The sequence below is a fragment of the Centrocercus urophasianus genome, unplaced genomic scaffold (genome assembly GCF_019232065.1).
Source record: "Centrocercus urophasianus isolate 14NV4802_14NV808 unplaced genomic scaffold, USGS_Curo_1.0 seq_11, whole genome shotgun sequence".
NCBI lineage: Eukaryota > Metazoa > Chordata > Aves > Galliformes > Phasianidae > Centrocercus > Centrocercus urophasianus.
Window position 1 is genome coordinate 69,797,202 of NW_024884253.1, and position 14,442 is coordinate 69,811,643.

General features: G+C 36.4%; 1 protein-coding gene across 4 annotated transcripts in view; it reads left to right on the top strand.

Moving 5' to 3' along the window:
- The window catches only part of TRIO (trio Rho guanine nucleotide exchange factor), a 224,023-nt gene that overhangs the window by 127,351 nt on the left and 82,230 nt on the right, over positions 1-14,442 (top strand). For all 4 annotated transcript variants that reach the window (XM_042808742.1, XM_042808744.1, XM_042808745.1 and 1 more), the window contains 10 exons: positions 203-352; positions 1,754-1,868; positions 6,494-6,609; positions 9,318-9,440; positions 10,671-10,865; positions 10,989-11,104; positions 11,624-11,690; positions 12,420-12,529; positions 13,229-13,298; positions 13,760-13,849. In XM_042808742.1, coding sequence (XP_042664676.1) covers positions 203-352; positions 1,754-1,868; positions 6,494-6,609; positions 9,318-9,440; positions 10,671-10,865; positions 10,989-11,104; positions 11,624-11,690; positions 12,420-12,529; positions 13,229-13,298; positions 13,760-13,849 — 1,152 coding nt within the window. The remainder of the gene's footprint in view (positions 1-202; positions 353-1,753; positions 1,869-6,493; positions 6,610-9,317; positions 9,441-10,670; positions 10,866-10,988; positions 11,105-11,623; positions 11,691-12,419; positions 12,530-13,228; positions 13,299-13,759; positions 13,850-14,442) is intronic.

The window sequence follows — 14,442 nt, forward strand, 5'->3', positions numbered from 1 at the left end:
AATGCACTTAGGAAGGCCAACACTTGTAAAAGTAAAGCCTAAGTTTGTTGCCTTCCTTTAAATCCCAGTTAGAACATGTTTGAATCTAAGTTATGTGTATAGGGTAGATTGGTTTTCAGATTCTTTTTTCTTGCATTAGGAATGAATTAGGAATTTTTGTTGTGCTGAATTATATGTGAGTTGAACTCCTTCTGCCTGATAGGTGTGCAGTGTATTGGAAAGCCTGGAGCAAGAGTATAAGCGGGAAGAAGACTGGTGTGGGGGAGCAGACAAGCTGGGTCCCAACTCCGAAACGGATCATGTTACCCCCATGATAAGCAAACACTTGGAACAGAAGGAGGCATTCCTAAAGGTATATTTTTTCACTTTTCATTGTTTTCTGTGTCTTAGAAAACTCACAATTATGGTGCTGAAATGTATGCAGTAAGCAACAGTGCAGTGCCCAGTTAAAAGCTAGCTATATGTCCAGAGCTGCAAAGATGCCAGAAGTGGCATGATAACTGCTTCTGATGGTGATTAGGAGAACATAGCCAAGTTCATAAAATTGTAGCCAGTTTTATAAAAGTATTTCCTGCTGAACTTCAGTAGGTGTCAGGTCTCCCACTGTGACTGAAGTGGAATTGAGAATCACTGCTTTGAGCAACTGTCATTCTAAAAAAAAATACTTAAAAGCTGATGCGTTAGAAAAGAAGTGACAGTTATATAGTATTACAGCTGCCTGTGCAACTCTTATATGTACTTGAACTACCAGTACAGAAGGAGAAAATTGCTAGACAAGCATCTGGGAATAGTTGGCTGTTCTCTAATAACCTACAGATAAGTGAAAGGTTTTCAATCTGTCTAATGTTCTAATGAAGGGGCTACTAATCATGCTGAGTAAAAGTCTAATGGATGCTTGTAAAGCAGCATAACTAAGCCTATAACCAAAGTCTTTTTCCTAGTGTCACCTTGGAAGATTTCGCAGTATATAACTCAGTTTTTTGAAAGTTTTTTTGTTCTCAATGAATGGATGGTAACATTAAAAAATACACTAACTTAGCTCCAAGTATGCTACCAAATATATCTTTCAGCTGCTGGCATGTGATTTTTCCAGTATTGTGTTAAAATAATTTGAGAAATGACTTAATATCTTCATTACTGGATATAACTATGCAACATTTATCTAACCTTTTAAAACTGTGTTTCATGTTGTGCTTTTTAGAAATAAGACAGTCAGGCCACGTATAGTACTTGGTGTATATTAAGATGAAGAAGGCAGCTGAGCTGAGTGAGGACTGAAAGTTCTCAAGGCCTTTAAAGGGCATGTCTTCATATCTGAGCACTTTTGGTTTCACTTCAGCAGAGCCATCGTTTATTGTCTAAAACATTGGTGGATGTTAAGCATATCCAGGTGATGTCAGAAGCACGTGCACTCTGTTTATGCAGTAAATCATTTCAAGTGGCAGATACACAAAACAAACTTCTCTGTGATATCTGAGTCATGCTGAAAGCTCTAGAGGTAATTGCTTTTAGGCTCTTCAGATAAAAATTGTTTATTTTGTTTGTAAGTAAGGATTAACTGCTGTTTGTTGGGGAAATGGTTTTACTGGTTATCTTGACTTATTTGTAGGAGAACTTAAAAAGCAGCACTTTTTAAAAGTGTAGAGAGTGAGATATGCACAAAAAGGGGGAGAGGGAGAGAGGAAGGTCCTTCATATCTTTGTGGTTTTCTACATGTGCATCTTCAAAGAAAGTAATACTGCTGACTCTCTAGGCTTGCACGCTGGCCCGGAGGAATGCTGATGTTTTCCTGAAATACCTGCACAGGAATAGCGTAAACATGCCAGGGATGGTGACACACATCAAGGCACCTGAACAGCAAGTCAAAAGTAAGGGGTTTCTTCTTTTTCTCTCTAAAGAATCTGATCGCCATATGCTGCGGTGTGTTTGGTGATGGGGGACTGATGCCTGCACAAGTGGAAGTGGTTCTGTCAGGCTTTGCATGAAGTAACTAAAATTGTTCTCACACTTGCAAAGAGTTTCTGGTCATCAAATTCTCTTATACTGACATTAATTTGCTCTGAATTTATCCCTTCTTACGTGTAATCTTCTTGCAATTTGTCCTATCAGCATCATGTTCAAATTTCATGTGCAGGTAAGTAGTAGCAATGGTGATGCAGGAAAGAGCCATTACGTGAAGCCTGGCTTTTGTTAGGGGTAATTCAGCATGGTGTAACACTGAGGTGTAACTTGTGTTGTGGGGAAAGGAGTTGAGAAATCTTCAAGGGAGAAAGTGGCAAAAGTGCAGAAATTGATAGGATATGTATAAGTGATGGGTGAGGTAGGAAGAACAGACATTGGAGAGAGATATTCAGTAATAAATGCTGCACTTTAATCACTTATATGCTAGTTGTGTTCTGCTTAATGCATTTTGAAACTATGGCTCAGGCCATGCTATGGACTCAGAAACAGAGAAATCTAGTTGTCTTAATTGCTGCTCGCAGCTACCTAAAGGGGAGTTGCACAGAAGATGGAGCCAAACTCAGAAGAAACAGTTGCAGAAAGGATATATAAGAATGCCTATAAGGAAAAAATGTTACAACGAGAGTGAGAAAGCACTGAGTAGAACAGGTAGTCTAGAGAGGTAGTGGAATCTTTGTCTCTGCAAATTTTTAATTGCTTCAAAGATGAGATTGGAGTAGATGACTTCCAGACATCACTTCCGTGCTAAATCATTTTGTTATTCTATCAGAAAAGGACACGTGGTCACTTCTTCTTTTTCCTAGAACAGGAAAACAGTTTGTGTTAAGCTTATCCATGTATCTCAATGGTGCTCAAATTGAAAATCTCCCTCTGTTGAATTTTTCCTTTTAGAGAGATAATAGTATGTTGGATATTTCTAGGGAAATAATCGGATTGTGAGAGGTGAAGCTTTCACATGCAGATAAGGCAAAGGATTACCCCATCCCCAAGATACCACCATTTAGAAACTCTGTAAGACAAAACCTCTGCAGACATGCAGACTATATTAAAAAACAGAAAATTGTGGCGGACGTGTCACTTAGCTCTTCTAGTACTAGTAAACAAAACTGAAGCAAATAGGAAGCAGTAAGTTGTTGCTACAGTGTTTCTTGAGAGTAAGAAAAAAATCTTAGAATTTGTAGACAAACTTCTATAGGATTCAGTTCCAAAAGTGGTTTGTGCAGAAATAGTAACTCTGTTAGAGATAAATGTGTTCAAATGAGAAAAAGGTAGGAAAGTCTTTGTTAATGTCCTTAAAAAAATATTTCAGAATTACAGTGTTGTGTATGTTCTGTGTACATTTACAATCCTAGATGAATGATGTATGTTCAAAACGTTTGTGATGAATTTTTTTAAAAAATAGAAAAGCAAAAAAAGTTCCCAAGTAGGAAAAAAATAAATGATGTGCTCTTCCACTCTTTACCCCCCAAAACCATGTAATAAAATTCTGAGAACTAAAGCTTCTGAGAGTTGAGATAAAACTAGCAAGGCTTTCTTTGTTTGGGATCTTAATGGTATACTGGTAGCTGATCAAGTGATTTGAAAGTTCGCTCTGCTATTCCTGTTCAGCCAGGTAAGTAAGTAAAATAAAAGTCTTTTTTTAATCTACTTTCTAAACAGATGGAGAATTCTTAAAAAGAATTAAGCATTTGTTTCATCTTGGAAAAATACATTGCGCGTTAGTTCTGCAGGATCATTACATGCTCTTGTACTCAGATGTTCTTGAAATTACATATAGACTGTGGTCAGAACATTCAGGCGTTAGAACAGTTGATAAAGTGGAGTAGCCTTTGAATTTCTGCAAAACTGCTGAACAAAAAAAGAAAAGGAAAAAGATTACAAAACATCGTGTACCTTATTCAGTGACACACTTGATCCTTATTCCCAGATGCATACTAAGGTATCTAGAAAAGAATTCTTTTTTTAATCTAAACAAAGTTTATCTAAACACATTCTTCATAGAAAACTAGTCACAATAGATACTGAACTCTGAAAGTTGTCATTCTGTCCCTTCATACCAGTGTAAATAATTTTCTTGACATGTAGTTATAGCAACTCAAATTCTGTATCAGACACCCTGCCAAAGCCAATTTTTAGGAAGCAGTTGTAGCCTGAGACTTTGTTATGGCAGATGAATTCAGTGACAATTGCTGGAAGCTCAGAAAGGGATCATCTTCATCTTTATTGCTGCTGCTAATTTTATGTGCTTCTTTCTTACCTCTGCTACACAGGCTGCAGCTGAACATTCATGATTGGATTGGTTGATGAGGGAACTTTTGTCTAGAGGTGATTATATTTTTAGATAGAGAGGGCAGGATGTGTAGAGACAGGCTCTGAGAGATTTCAGCTGGTAAGAACCTGAAGAATAAGCTGAAAACTTAGGAACTAACTTAGTTTTGCAACAAATGTTGGAATTGTAGAAAATAACAACAGTACTTCAGAAGCCTTGAAATAGAGTTGCTCATCTAAATCTGATATTAAATGTCTATGTTCTGTAACTTCCTATGAGTATTTTATAGAATATTTTTTCTGTTCCTTGTCAGTCCAAGAAATTAACGGTAGTAACACTAATGGGACTCAGCCAAATGTCTCTTACTGGCTTGCCATCTGCATCATGTCCTGACAGAACAAATGCTGTTCCAATTAGTTAAATTCACCTTTCTTGCTGAGTGTCAGAACTACTTCACTTGCGTCATTATCAAGATGTTTCTTTTTATATAGTGTCTAGTTGGGGGTATTATATAATATAATGACAGTCCCCCAGAAATCTAGCATATATTCTATGCAAACATTTCAGATGTGGCCTAAGGCAGAAGTGAAACAGAGAAAGCAGGTGAGGCAGTGTTGCTCATTGCAGATCAGCGCATGATTTGGCAAAGGGACAGATCAGTTGAGGCAAGTTTGAGGGTAGCCTGCCCAGCAAGACTTTGGCTGCAGTTACCCAGAGCCTTTGGTTGGAATCTGGTGATCTCGGTGCTCTGTGTCAAATGGAACCATGGTATTTCCAAGAGGGGAGGTATTGGCAGCAGTGCAGTCAGGTTTTATAATCCTTGGGGAGGCAGTGGGAGGTAATTGTAACTGGTCCCAGGTTACCCATAGGTAGAGATGCTTTTCCCCTTAGGCTCCCTTTCTCTGAGTTTAACTGTTAAATGGTTGGTCTCGGAGTTGTTTGCAAGTAAGGCATGGTGGATTAGAACCTTGGGGTAGAGAGATACAGAGATTTTGTGATACCTGGCACATGAGACTCTCCATTCAGTTCTGGAAAATATTCAACTGTGGGTGTCAGTAGAAAAACAAGTAAAGCATGATTGTGAAGAATGAGCCTATTTTTTTTTTTCCTTTTTTCCTTTTTCTTTTTTTTTTTCTTTTTTTTTTTTTTTTTTTTGGTCTCTTTTTTTTCCTTTTCTTTTTTCCCTTCTTTTTTTTTCAATTTTTATTTTTATTTTTTAAGTCTTTTCTGTTTCTTTCAAGTGTTAGAGACTTTCCCTTGGGTTTTTTTTCACTTCTGACAGAATCACCTAGCAGAGATCTTATGCTTACCTATTCACCGTATTCCAGCTTGCTGTCTGGGTTTGCAGTAGCTACCAAATCCGCTAGGGCTGCTGTTCTGAAAGAAGCAGTGGGTAAAGTGAGCTTCACAAGAAACTGCTTTGTTTGAAATGAAAAACAATAATCATGAAAGAAGCAGAATGCAGATAAAATCTTAAGCATATTGTAAGCAAAAACCCTTTGCCATCAAAGAACTTGTAAGTCAGGTACAGGGAATTGCAGGATAACAGTAATTAACTCCTCAAAGCTGCACAGCTTCTGATACTCAGGAATGGAATAGCAGTGTGGATACAAGTATTTGATTACATGGAGATTCTATCAAGGCCCGATGAATGCTAATATTGGAGCAAGTCAGCATACTCAATTACACTGTTGTTAGGTTTTTTTGTTGTTTTGTTTTGTTTTGTTTTGTTTTGTTTTTTCCAAGAGGAATTACAAATTTAGTGATTTAGTGTGTTTTTATTGTGCTGTGATGGTCGTGCTTGTTGTTGTAGTGACTTATGGTTACATATTTACCCGCATGTATTAAATACTTTGTAAGAAACTGGATATTAAGAAAAATGGGTTCTTTCCTATGGTTAATTTGGAACCCCAGGCAGGTTGTCATTACTTGTGTATGCTCGTTCTTTGTGAGAAAATTCTTCAAGAACTATCTTTGTCATAATACATTTTGAAGTCCTGTATAAGTAGCAGGCCCTGTATGAAAAGCATCTGGATGAAGAAAAGGCATTATTAATAGGCTTTAATTACATCTCTAGTTTCTTTAACCAACATTTCTGTAAGTAGTATTGACAAAGGAAAACATCACGACAAAGAGCAAAACGGAGCGTTAGAAACAGCGCATTACACATTCTACAGCATAAGCTACTTTCTGCCACTGATTTTGATGTTATTTCAAAATTGGTTGTCACAACCTCTGGTGAAACTGTTTTTATTCCTTCAGATATCTTGAATGAACTCTTCCAGCGGGAGAACCGTGTGCTGCATTATTGGACCATGCGTAAAAGACGTCTTGATCAATGCCAACAGTATGTGGTGTTCGAAAGAAGTGCCAAACAGGTGAGGGTTCTATATAAAAATTCTCTTCAGTATAATCAGGATTTGACATTGATTGGCTTGTCCCACTGTTAGAAACTTGTTGCTGACTTCAGTACTTGAAACATCTGAAAGATCGATAATTAAATTAAAAAGTAAGAGGAATTATTTACTTTTAATATTTCTTTTAAAAGAAAATCTAATTGCTTCGACTGGCTTGGTGTCCTGCTGGCTAGTCTCATTTCTGCAAGTTTGTGTTTGAAAAGTTGTTACACTTGTTAATTTTCACACTCACAGGTAATGGGACCAGAGTCGTAATGGCAACATTTTTCTCACATGCTGCAGTGGGAGGGGATCTAATTAAACTGATTGGCAGTTCAAGAAAGCAGAGAAATTGGATAATTCAATGAACAATATAACTGAATGGCTGAGAAAGGTTTTGCAGTTTCTGTGTATTTGTTTTCTTGGTTTCTTAGGTTGTAGATCATTGTTATGTTTTGGTTTTTGTTTCTTTCTTTCTTTTGTTTTTTTTTTTTAAAGTTTAACAGTCTGGAAATAACCATTGAGTAATTAAATAACTACGGTTGAAATAATCTCCTTTACTAATCATAATACTAACCCTAAAATTAAGCATGGGGTTCCAAAATGGAATTAGTAACTGGAATGATCTGCAGATACTTTTTTGTGTTTTGTTTTGTTTTGTTTTGTTTTGTTTTTTTAACTGGCTGCAGGACAAAGAAGGAAGCTCCTGTTCTGCAGAAAACAACACAATATCCATAGTGCGAAATATGGTTAGATGTACTTTACAGGATACAAAAAGCTAATCTTTTATTTCTTTCTGACAACCAGTGTAGACAGAGACTTAATGACTGAGGCTCTCTTTTGATCTCTTGAAATATTTCTGAAATCTCTTTTTCCTGATTCCATGAAGAAAGTAATGCAAGTTAAATCACAGAATGGAGTTAAATAAGAGCAACAATATCCCCCCTCTGGTCCCCTTCACCGCTTTCTAACAACCTTAACTTCAGCTTCTGCCAAGCATGTGACCTACTTGCTTTTGTACAGAGGTTACTGACTAATGGTCAAACACTAGAGATAAAGATCTGTCAGCGTTTTCATTGTAAATCCCATTATACAGCTGCCTCCCATTTAGTCACTCCCAACTTTATTGGGACACTACACTGATTAACCAGAAAATCAAATTACCATTATCTTCATATAAATTTTTGTTTCATATAAATTCTTTGTACTTTCAGAACGCTATGCCATGCTGTAGGAAAAGCAAACATAGTAGTTTGCAAGAATAATGATAGAATGACAAACCATTCCAGAATTAAGGACTCACCTGGCCTCTAGATTTCACTAGTTTCTGTATGGTGATGTGTGTCTCCAGCATACAGTTCTGATCTTCGAATGAAGTGAGCTGGCTTAAACTGTAGGAATCAACACTGAGATCAATTTCAGTCATGTTCTACTCTGTAGAACTGCCAAGGAGTAGCGAAAGGGTGGCATTTGGGGAAGGGAAGTTTTGTTTGTCACTCACACCAGCACTGTGTAATAAAGCCATTAAAAAAAAAATTCGGGTGGACTGAAAATTCGGAAAGAGGAAGTATCAAAATAATTTATTTATGATATCAATAGTACTCATGCTTCTTGTCCATATCATTCTTCACTGTCAAAGTTTCATATAAGAATGACAAGAAACATCATACAGGCAACCAGTTGATGTGCCTCTCTTCTTTACTCTAGTCCAAGAGTTCTTGGTTTGTTTCCATCAGGGACACAGGAGTGTCTCATCAGGCTTGCATCCACGCTAGCATGCAACTAAGTAAATGGCATTGTTGTATGCCCTTACAGTCTTTAAAATTCAGACATTCACATTCAGTAATCTAACCAAACCGTTTTGAACTCTTTCAACATTTAATACTGGCCTTGTCAGAACCAAGAAGCTATTAAGTTCATGTCCTTATGAATGCTGCTAAAGCTGGCTGTATTAAGAGCTGAAAACAACTTGGCAATGCAAGTCTTCAGTCACAGATTTGATTTTTGTGTTAAGCAGCAGTTTGCAAGGACTCTATTTTTTTCCTAGTAGATGGACAGTAAAGTTCATCACAACCAGTATGTTTTAAAGGACAGTGCTTATTAATGTGGGCAGAACACGGACCATAACATGAGGCAGCATGATTTGTAATAGTAAGAAAGTAAGGTGCTAGGATGTGGAAGGGAAATAATTTTAGTATGGGGTTATTTAGTAATTTGGTTTCAGTAACAAAATACTACTGACTTTTACCAATGTACGTACGTTAGTTTAACTGATGAATGTCACCATTCTTCCTTTGCTTTACATTTAACTTGTATGAGTGCATGTAACTACATACCATACCTTGTGACACTGGAATATATATCAACTTAAGAGTGAAGAGTGAAGTGATTATTAAATCTCAAGTGCAGGGGAAGTTTAGCATATACATTTGTCAGTCTAATGTAATAATTTTTAAGGTTGGAAAATACATATTTATGTTGAAGTTCAGCAGGCCTGTGTTGCAATTAAAAAGTGGTTTTTCCTCACTTTTGGAGTATACGAGTGAAATCACAAATGCCACAAGTGGAATAGAATAAAATTTAACTGTCACCAACTTCTGTTCATGAAAAGCTTATTACAGTTGGTATCTATTGGCAAAAATATGTTGCCTTCATTCTTATTCTTCTTTTATTCTTGATATTTATTTTAGGCTCTGGAATGGATTCATGACAATGGGGAGTTTTATTTATCCACACATACTTCCACTGGTTCCAGTATCCAACATACTCAAGAGCTGTTAAAAGAACATGAAGAATTTCAGATCACAGCAAAGGTGAGATAAATAAAATTCAATACCATTAAAAAAACAAACAAGCAAGACAGTAAGGATGTCTGTTAAGCTTTGTTTTCTTGTGTTGGTTTTATCTCTGTATTTCTACTTAGAAAATAATATAACAAAAGAGAATCAGAAGATAATCACTGCGTTGCTTCAGCTTCATCAGCCTGATGTGCAGTTGATTTCTTGTGACAGAATTGATTTTAAAAATGGTTGAAACAAAACAAACAAACAAAAAAAACAACCAGAAACCTTGAAGGTCTATGGTTTTTATTTTTACATCCTCATGTTTGCTGATTGCTCCGTGATCATTTAGGGTATAAAATACAAGAAGACAAATTATTCATCTGACATTTAATTAAAAAATAATAGAAAAATATAAAAGTAATTACTCCTTAGATTAGTCTTTTCATTAAAGTCTGCAATTTACTGTATGGCTTCGAGTTATCGCAGAGTGACAATCTTCTGTGTTTCTGGAGGCTTATTAGAGAATATATTCTTAATCCATTTAAGTGCAAAATACATAACTGAAATGCTGTGACAGATATGATTTTTGTTAAGTCCATGTATAAGGGGGGGAAGACTCCTGAGACTTTGTGAGTCAGGCCCAATGTTAGTGCTTCGGTGTAATGAGCAAAATACCTTTGATGGGATCAAAATTATTTGTATTAGTGCAAGGAAAATGACCACGTTCTGAAAAGCTTGCCCAGGAGAGTTTAGTCTCTGGATTAGATATGGAGCATGTTTTTACTTCTAGTCGTGTAAAACCCAAGAAAACCTGTGTTACAGAGTCATAGAGGTTAGAAGGGACCTTTGGAGATCATATAATCCAGCCCCTGCTAAAGCAAGAGTTGTTTTAGGTAGGTTACACAGGAAAGCATCCAAGTGGGCTCTGAGTGTCTCCAGAGGAGACTTTACAACCCTTCTCTGGGCAGCCTGTTGGTGTGCTCTGCCACCCTTGCAGTAAAGTTTTTCCTTGTGTTCATATGGAACATCCTGTCTTCCGGCTTGTGCCCATTTCCCCCTGTCCTTTCACTGGGCTCCACTAAAGAGATTCAAAGAGATTCTGTGACATTTCTTTAAAGAAAAGGGTATTTATTTAAAGGAGCAAGAGGTAGAAGCTTGCTCCTTCCATGACTTCTCCACCTGTACTTGGTAGCAGGTTAAGCAAAATGATCCCCTTCATGACAGGTAGAGTTAGTAACTGATATTTTCCTGTTTTCATAGCAAACCAAAGAGAGGGTGAAGTTGTTGATACAGCTGGCTGATGGCTTTTGTGAAAAAGGGCATGCTCATGCAACAGAGATTAAAAAATGTGTCACGGCAGTGGATAAAAGGTACAGAGACTTTTCTCTGCGCATGGAGAAATACAGGACCTCTTTAGAGAAAGCTCTGGGTATTTCCTCTGATTCCAATAAATCGGTAAGTGAAATTGGAGTGTGATGACTGACACATACAAAAAATATATATATTTGCTTCCTTTTGATTTATCTGTAGTTTTCTCCTGTCTCCTTCCTTAACCAATTCTTCCTTTCTTTCATGAAGAGCAAAAGCTTGCAGCTGGATATAATCCCAGCCAGTGTCCCTGGGTCAGAAGTGAAATTGCGTGATGCTGCTCATGAGCTTAATGAAGAAAAACGAAAATCTGCCCGCAGGAAAGAGTAATGAATTTATTTATTTTTAATAACTGAGAGTGCATAAATCAATCCTGATAATGAAGCAACTGTCATGGCTTGTCTGGAAGCTTAGAAATTGGATAAAAAGAAAAAGAAAGTAATACTATTCAGTAGCTCCTAGTGCTTTTCATTCACATGCTCATTCTTATATGAAATTCTAGCATGTCTGAATCTCAGACTTTCAAAGCCATCCTAGACTTGTGTTAACCTGCTTTTTTTCTTTTTTAGAAATAATGTGAAATAAATGTGTAAGGAGAGGAAAGAGGATAAGCATCTGAGAAAACTTCCATCTTTTTCCCCATTTCTTTTTGCACTGGTTACTAATGCAAGAGTGCTATCTCTCATGTTTCCTTCATGTCTTTTTTCTCATAGCGTTTCAGTTCTCAGACTTTCTTAGAGCAGTGGAAAAAGCAAAAGCTGATGAGAAATGTGTATTCTGGTTATTATGTATTCAAAACAATTATACAGATTGAGATTTGATTAGTCTTTCTGTTGTCACCTAAGGTTTATTATGGCTGAGCTGATTCAGACAGAAAAGGCTTACGTAAGAGACCTCCGAGAATGCATGGATGTAAGTTGTCTTTTTCAATGATCTTTGAAGACAAGATTCAATCTGTTGCTTTCTACTTCTTTCTGATTTTTAAAAACAAATGTTTAGTTTGTTGTCATAAGACCCAATTAACTATTTTTTTCAGCTATTATGAACTTCATAATAGCCACTTCAGAATTTATTCTATATGTTTTGCTTCTGTCAATACTGTTTGTTTTTTTTTTTTTTTTTTTTTTTTTTTTGAGAGGAGAGAAAAGGGAGTGGTTTAATTTATGTGCTTTGCTTGCAAGTGAGGACAGCTTGTGTTAATTCTCTTATTATGTGTATCACATGTTCTGCTACTCACTGACTTTTTGAATAGAAATTCAGGGAGATTCCTTGGAAAGGTGCCCAGTGATTGTTATGCTCAAGCTAGTAATGATCAGTGTTAGCTGTTACACACAACATGAACTTCTAGACTGGAGACATGACCTTGATAAGCAATATCCTGAAGCACTAGAGGTTGTCAAGAGCACTATGCATCTTAAATGATGGAGTTTCAAGGACTGTATTAAATTGTCAGTTTTAGAACTTAAGTTTTCCTGTCAAAATCGCAAGGTCTGTGTGACACAACAGACAGTGTCACAACTGGTTTTGATGCTGCTGCATGATCTTCGCCAATTTCTCTCTGTGAATGCATGCTTACAGATACCTGAGTGCTTCTGTTCAGCATTCTAATGACCTTTCATGCATCTTTTTTGTTCTGGGCAGACGTATCTGTGGGAAATGACAAGTGGAGTTGAAGAGATCCCACCTGGTATTGTAAACAAAGAACATATTATCTTTGGAAACATGCAGGAAATCTATGAGTTCCACAATAAGTGAGTGACTTATCTCTCATTTCCATTTCACTAGTAAATCCACATGATGACCTAAGGGATTTCCTAATGAAAATATTGTGCGTATGAATAATGGACTCTTTGCCATCAAAAATCTGAAAGATTTCTCCTCACATGGCTAAATTGTTTCATTTGTTCCTTTTTGCAGCTTGACATACACCATTAGAAACTCTCTTTTTCAGTCTCAGACATCTTTGAGCTTTTAAGAAATTATTAGGGTGCATTAAAATACTGCTGTAGGTTTTTCAGTTGTCACAAAGAGATGGAAATCACTAAACTCAACAAAATACAGATATTGCACAAACATCAGTATCTTTAGTTAATGTGAGCATTCAAAAATAATTCAACCTTTTATTTCTCTTGACATGAAGACTAAACTTTTCCTGAAACTCAGAAAGTAGGAAACCTTCTAGATGGGGAACTACGTTCAATTTTGTGTACTGCAAGTATGTGCTGAAGCAATTTCTGATCTTTGCATCAGAACTTGTATTGAATTGCTTTATATTAGTTCTTATATTGCACGTTTGTCACCTGTTCCTTTCTTCCTGTGTTGGCTCATGCTGTTAGTATGAATTAGAGTAAGTTTTCTGTCTTCATTCACAGACGATAGATCAATATCAGTTACTCTAATGAAAATATTTCATTTGCCTTACACTGTATTTTTTTTTTCTCTACCCATAGTATATTCCTCAAGGAGCTTGAAAAATATGAACAGTTACCAGAAGATGTTGGACATTGCTTTGTGACATGGGTAATGTACTCAGAGTTGCATTTAGAAATAATAATGGAGATAGGATGAAGGGACGGGTGGATAATAGATCTCAAATATCTTTGTATCTTGAGTCTCTGTAAAAGTAACTATTCTTTGAAATTTGAGTAAAATTTTGTATATCTTTAACTGAAAAATAATTATGGTATGGTTCTCCAATGCCCATGCTTTGCTGCTCTGAAAGTTTACATGGGTTGCCTAAACCTGCATGTGGGTTTTTGTTTAGTTCAGTATCTTTTTATTAGCTATGTTCACATACGTTACTGTTGCTTTCAGTCTCATTTTTCTGATACATTTTATTGTGCTGCCAGACTTGAAAAATAATTCTATGTCACTTAGTTTCTTGAGACAGAAGATACGTTCTTTGACAACTGTAGAAAATGTTTTTGAGACAGAAGTTATGCTCTGTGATAACCTGTATAAATTTTCATTTTGATCTGCAGGCAGACAAGTTCCAAATGTATGTTACTTACTGCAAAAATAAGCCAGATTCTACCCAGCTAATATTAGAACATGCAGGAGCATACTTTGATGTAAGTACTTTATGTCCATCTTAAAAATATGTCTTCCTATTTTGAATAATGTACCTATATTTATTTATGTCAAGTGCCTTATTTCTTAAGAATATGCAAGCTTCCTGTTCCTAATAATGCAATTTACTGTCAACTTAAGAAAGTCAATTTTATCCCTTACTCCATTAATTTATATTCCTCAATTGGTCTCTTAAATCAGTCAAATCAGTGTTAGAAGTCACTGTTATATCACAACAGTTCAGAAGTGTAAGCAGGTTTGGGCAGCAGCAGCCAAAACATAAATCTCCAGTTTCTCAAGCACATTCTGTAAATCTTAGCATTTTAATTTGCTTAGGTTGCATTGTACAAAATAAAAATGACAGTCTTTGTTACATTTCTTGGGGCAGCTTTAACTTGTAATTGATTGCAGTGGTAATTCAGTTGACTTGCACTGTTTGTAGCTGCCAACCATTGCTCTTTCAATCCCCAAAGTTATTTGGTCTACATGTAACATTCCACTTAAGAGAAGACCAAAATGTAGCAGCTGTTAGAGCTTTTAGATAATTTTGGCTGCTTTGAAGGATGTGTTGGTATGGTTGAAAGTACATCTATAG